The sequence below is a fragment of the Petaurus breviceps genome, unplaced genomic scaffold (assembly GCF_028583685.1).
Source record: "Petaurus breviceps papuanus isolate PSGF00001 unplaced genomic scaffold, PetGlider_PUasm1.0 90847, whole genome shotgun sequence".
NCBI classification, from domain to species: domain Eukaryota; kingdom Metazoa; phylum Chordata; class Mammalia; order Diprotodontia; family Petauridae; genus Petaurus; species Petaurus breviceps.
Window position 1 is genome coordinate 23,525,603 of NW_027187360.1, and position 6,499 is coordinate 23,532,101.

At 37.7% G+C, this 6,499-nt stretch overlaps 1 protein-coding gene across 5 annotated transcripts in view; it reads left to right on the forward strand.

Annotated features, from left to right (window-relative positions):
* Positions 1 to 4,351, forward strand: part of ARFGAP1 (ARF GTPase activating protein 1) — a 42,671-nt gene extending 38,320 nt beyond the window's left edge. For all 5 annotated transcript variants that reach the window (XM_069072593.1, XM_069072595.1, XM_069072592.1 and 2 more), the window contains one exon: positions 29 to 4,351. In XM_069072593.1, the coding sequence (XP_068928694.1) occupies positions 29 to 389 (361 nt within the window). In that variant the 3' untranslated portion in view covers positions 390 to 4,351. The remainder of the gene's footprint in view (positions 1 to 28) is intronic.
* Positions 4,352 to 6,499: the final 2,148 nt, after the last annotated feature.

A 6,499-nucleotide genomic window follows, 5' to 3' on the forward strand; every position in this document is an offset into this window, starting at 1 on the left:
TTTTTCCCTCCCTCTTTCTCTTTAAAAGACCACCTGAGGGAGATAGTTACCAGAACAGTGGAGGAGGACACTACCAGAACAGTGCTATAGATCAGAATTTCTGGGAAACTTTTGGAAACTCGGATCTCCCCAAGACCCATAAATCACCTAGCAGTGACAGCTGGACATATGCAGACAATTCCACAGAGAAGAAGAGCTCAGATAGCTGGGATATCTGGGGCTCAGGAACTGTCTCCAACAACAAAAACAGTAATAACAGCGACAGCTGGGAGAACTGGGAAACCAGTTGGGAAAGTGCTGGCGGAGAGGGCAAAACTACCAAGGCCCTGAAGAAGGCAACCAAAGCAGCAGCATCCTCCGACGAAGGGTGGGACAACCAGAACTGGTAGACACAGCCTTGGCCGCTGGTGGAGAGAAGTCCCCCAATGGTTATAGATCATCTTGTGCTTAGTCTTCATTTCTCCCAATGTCTCTTTTACCTGAGACAAAATAACCCAAGAAGCAAAGTGAGATTCTCTTAGGTGATTCGGCATGGCCATTGCTCTCCAGTCATCAAAGCTCATTGTGGGCACCTGAGCTTTCCTGGGCCACCATTTGAAGCCAGATGACTTCCTTCAGGTGTCCTGCCCCAGAAACTTCCAGTCCAAGTGCAAGCACTTTCTTGTGGCCCCGTACTGCATGTGCAATTTTTCTAGAACTTCTTGTGCAGCCTTCATTCTAATGACGTGTTAGAGTCCAGGACAGGATGATGTCATCAAGGGGCAACAGAAAGAACTGCAGTTCTTTGAATGCAGAATGAAAGACATTCATTGGAATGACACTGATAAAACATCTTCCTGAATTGTTAGTACTGAATGAAATCATGTGAAATGTTTTTGATCTTCTATGAAATGTCTTTTTAAATTGAAATGCCTTTTAAGTTTAAAGGGTTTTGAATTTTTTCATTGTTCTCTAGAAAGAAATACTAGAGTTGGAAAACTGAAAAACATAGAAAGCAATATGACAACACTGACGTTTGGCCATCCTGCCCCTATTTGGATGTCCACGTAGTCACTGTTGCCTTTTCTCTGTCTCTTACCATTTCAGATCTGTATGCCCATTGTTCAAATCCCTCAGGTTGATAATATTTATAATGCAAAGTTCAACTTAAAATATCATTACAAAACTCTTCTGCCATTCCTTTTTATCTTTCTACTCTAACTTGCCAACATGAACACTCTGATAACTTTTTCCCTTAAGCTTTTCTCACAGTGTACCTATTTTGAGGTTTTTTACCACAGTGACATCCCTAGATTTGAACTTTAAATCAATATTAATACCATAAGAGAATGCAACTGGGACAATATCAAAATGAAAGGAAAAATAAGTAAAAATAAGATACTGTTAAATAAAATGGCAAACCACTTTGGATCCAGATATAAATGTTATTTTTAATCTGGCTCTCCAAAATCTAGTTTTACTTTATTTGTTGTTTAGCTAATCATTAGAATAACCTCTCCTTTGTTTTGCTTCCTGCTGCTTTCTCTGGGTTATACTGAGAAAAGGATTCAGTTTTTATTTTTTCTTGCTAGCACTGTAGTTCATTTATCAATGCAATGAGCATTAAAATTTAATTCTAACTATTGATTGTAACAAAATTGCCCCAAAGAATAAGTTTATAGGGAAATGTACCAGAGAATCCAATCTTTATTATTCCAAATACATCACTGTACTTGTCTCTAGGCATCCTACAAATTTTCTTTGCTGTTTCAGTGTTAATATAGCTTTTTTTAAAATCAGTTTTGGAACTCACTTAAACTTCCAATCATGGTGCCATGGATGAAAATCCTCCTCAGAAAATGTGACACTCTTTTAAACCTTTAACTGACTTTCATAGAACTTTTACACTCCCAAGAGGGGTGATATTTATTATCTATACAAGTTTGTTCATGTTAACTATTTGGTATTGAAAAATTTGGTCAAAAATCACAAAGAAGGATTCTTTTTGGGGCAGGGGGGTGGGCGTGCATTCCTTTCAAATCATAATCATACTAGATCTTGGTCACCTAGGCAGCGTCAGGATTTGAAGATGGAAAAATCATACTTTGCATATTTGAAGTTGACACCATTGCTGTCATTGTACCATTTTTCCCTGTTTCAATTTAACATTTGATGTTTTTATTTTGACTTTTTATTTTACTGTCTTTTATAAATGTCTTCTCTATGTCTGCAATTATCGAATCTTCTAGTGAGCTATTTTACTTGTCCATATGGGAATTTTATTTGGTCTAAATGTACAAGTTTAACTGAAACCTTACTTCCTTCCACCACCTCTCTGTTCTTCTACATGGCAAGGAACAAAATAGGTCTTAACAAAACAGATCTGTATTTTGGTGATAGGAGTTTCTGTCATGATGGCCAAGATTCTCTGCTCTTTTAGGAATGCCTAGACTTTTTTCATCCATCCTGTCATTTTGTTCTGAAGATTCCACAGTTTAAATGCATGTTAACATGAAATAATTTGATTGATTGTCCGTTAATCTTTTTGCATCAACTTTTACCTCTTTATCACTTGTCATCTGCGGATTTTTGAACCAGTAGTGCATGTAACCTGAAAGCCTTGTTGTCTAACTTAATTATGAAATGTTTTCCCCCCTTTCTTGACTAGCAGTATATATATTGTATGATGGTAGCAGTATTTATGTCAACAGAAGTCACTCAGTGGATTGGGTCATCTAATTGTTGAAATTATCACCTCAAATGATCCATAGACATTTTGGCTTTCTGTATGCTTTCTTATTATTGTTGGATTTTATCAATCACCTTCCCATATCAAGATAGACTTTTAGATGAGCAAAAATCTCTTGCATGTTCTTTTTGTTTTAACATTCCATTTCTTTTATCCTTTTGTGCTTATGTTAATATTTAGGCCCATCATTAACTATTTCATATTTCTAGGATTTGTGTAAGTCTAATTCAGTTCATGAAGTGGAATATTTTTAGCCCATACCTCAGTGAAGCACAACTTGATGAAAGTGAAATTTTTCTAGAAGAAAAATATACCTGAAGCTCACAGCTCCAGGAGGTATGATTGGCAGTCACCAAGTACTGCTATAAGTATTTGTTCAAATAGCATTTCAAAGGAGTGTATGAATAGGCTGGTAATAAAAACAAGTCAACTTTCAGTTTAGGAATTTGTGTGTTTTTAAAACAGGGTGAAACTTAAATTTTTTTTCTCCAACAGTTTGGGTGAAGAATAAAACCTCTTGGTGTGAGAAGCCTTTGCCATTGGAAGTCTTTTTAATGACCAGGGTGAAATAGATTGTAATTCTATTCCAGTGCCTAGTAGGGATGTTACATTCTTCAGGGGAATTGTTTGCTCTGATTAGTACTTCTTGTCCTTTTGGATTAGGTGGTTAGGGGGGGTCCATGGTCTATTTTGATACCAATCCAGTGGTAATATGAAGGCACCTCTACTTGTTTGGCATCTGTTTTCCACAAAATTATAATTGGTATATTAAGCTGAGATGACAAATTACAGTTTAAAGGAAGTCAAGGAGAATTTTACATAGGTGAATGTTAGTCTGCAGGGACTAAACTGTACACTTCAAAGTTGTAGGTAACTGCTGTCTGTTGGCATTTTGGAGAAAGAACAAACTCTGGAGAAGCTAAGTGATTGAGCCACCAGATGTAGCACATCTGTCTCCCCGTGTTTCCAAATGAGAATAATGTAGAAGAGCCTAGCTTTTTAAAATTGGCCTTAGCTTTTTGTTACTGTTGTTTTTTTGCCCTTGAATTTTACAAAGTTGTTTTTTGGTTTTTACTTTTATTTCCCCCCCCATCTTTTGGTCTTAAGGATAACACTACTTTTTTTTTTTTCCAGTCCAGACTTTGTGACATTCCTCTGGTAGGTGAAGAATTTATGTTATGATTGTAATAATTGTGCAATATCTTAATAAGTGTGAATGAATTTGCCTTTCTTCTTAACTAATACAGGAAGTAAAATTTTAAGGTTCAGTCTCCCTTTTTGAGATTAGGGTAGTGGACATCCCACTTTCAAACTTGTGTTGTTCCTCTAAGTGTACTAATCAAAAAGTGGCTCCCAAAACGCTATAATAGACTGGTCAGATGGGACCTTCATGGTATTTTAAAGAAAACAGTTCTTTCTCTGTGTTAGTTGCAGATAATTTTATAACATGCTATCCAGGAGAAGGGGAGACTGTATCTTTAATTTTCTTGGCCTGTTTTTGTGGTGTTTTAAGGATTTGGAAATTTCAAGTGACTGGTTATTCTGTTCTATAAAAATGGTATTGGACTTAAACTGCCATGTCATCCTTTAAATGAGCATTACAATAAAGCGAAGAGAAATAGATGCAGTTGTTTGAATGAATATCCCTACCTCATCAGTAGTAGGATGTGTATAGGTGTATGTATGTAGGACATATAGATTTCTGTGAAATGTAAGAGGATTTCTTAAACTCCCCTTCTGTGATTAATAAGAGTATGGCTCAGAATAGAGATCTGGCCTTGAAGCCAGGAAAGCTTGGGTTCTGTTCCCTTTGTTAACATCCTGGCTCTGTGACCCTGAGCTAATCACTTAACTTCTCAGTAGTCTAGGCAACTTTCTAAGAAAATAAGTAGCAGAGAAGGTGCCAACCTGCACTGGTAGAGGGAATTTTGCATACCAATCAAATCAGAGGGCCCAGTGCTATTATCTCTCACACCCCATTCCTGCCATATATATCTATAGCCAAGACCTGTCAGTTTCACCTTTGTAATGTCTCAAAAATGCCCCCTTTTCTCCTCTGTCACCATTATGGTGCAGGTACTCCATTGCCTCACACCTGGACTATTGCAGTAGTGTGCTGGTGGGTTTCCCTACCTCAAATCTCTCCCCACTTCATTCTGTCCTTCATTTAGCTGCTAAAGTGATTTTTCTAAATCAAAGGTCTGACCTTGTCTCTCTCACCGCCCCCCTCCCCCATTGGCCTCCAGGAACAAATATAAAATCCTGACATTGAGAATCCTTCAAAACTTACTTTCTCTTACCATTTTAGTCTTCTTACACTTTACACCCTCTACCTTTCCACATATACTTTAATTCAATGACACTGGCTTTGAAAAGTGACACCAAACTTTAATAAATACTGACTATCGACATTTTGTAAATTACAAGTAGTGATCTGAACACTTTGTTCAGGAGAGAACTGTTTGGGAAGAGTGCTGAATGAGGAGGAACAGCCCCTCAGAGTTGTACATTCTGGAGCTGGAATGACTGATGCTTGGGAAGTAGCAAAAAAAATTTATGAGGATGCCTTTTGTTTGAAACTACCCTGGGCATCTAAGAAGCATATATTTTAATCTTTAAGTACCAATACTGATGTTTGGTGGTTAAATCTCAGTTTACAATTGTTCTGCTTCCTCACCAGCATCTAAAGGTAAATATTCCCTTTTGTTTTGGGTTCACTAAATACAGCCTGAAAGCACCACTAGCCAGAGTTCTGATCTTAGCTTTGCCATGGTGGGACTTGACCTCTGTCTTATTCTTTCTTTGGCTCTGTTCTTTCACTTGTAAAATAAAGGACTTTGGGTATCCAAAATCATCTTCTGGGGGCAGCTAAGTGGTATGGTGAGTAGAGCACCAGCCCTGGAGTCAGGAAGACCTGAGTTCAAACCCTGCCTCAGACACTTGGCTCTAACTGTGTGACCTTGGGCAAGTCACTTAACCCCAATTGCCTTGCCTTCCTCCCTCCAAAAAACCCACACAAAAACAAAGTTATCTTCTGAATCAGATTCTATACTTAAATGCAATTTGGAAACCATCAAGCATGTACTATGTCCCATGCTAAGTCCCATGCTTGGCAGTGGGAATACAGAGATCTCAGGGAGTCTAGTGAATACAATGAGGAGAAAGTCACACAGGACTATTTCAGGGAACTCAGCAACATTCAGTGATGTATGGGATGAAGGAAGAAATTTGAGAGGGATAAGGTGTTTCAAGGGAAGACAATAAGTTGGGTTCTAATTTAAGTTACCTATTGCTATAGAAAACACATTGTAGGAAAAAGTCATTGTGGGATTTAAATGGTTCCCAGTATTTCTCAAATTTCACAGTGTGTATTTTAAAAGGACTATTTTTTTCAAGGTGTTAAAAGATATATGTTGTGGCAGTCAGTAACATTTATTAACCATTTACTATGCACCAGTCTACTGGTGATTTGTAGAAAGGTAAGTTTCTGCCCTTGAGTTTACAGTCTAATGGGGAAGACAATATGCAAACAAATAGAAACAAATAAGCTACATACTGGATAGATTGGAAATAACCATCAGAGGGAAGCCAGTAGGATTGAGGGATTGAGAAAGATGACTTGTAGAAAGTAGAATTTTAGCCAAGACATGAAGGAAGCCAGGGAAACAAAAAGACAGATGAGGAAGAACATTCTAGGCATAGGAGACAGCTAGTGAAAATGCCTGGAATCTCAAAATGGAGAGTCTTGTTCAAAGAATAGTGAGAGATCAA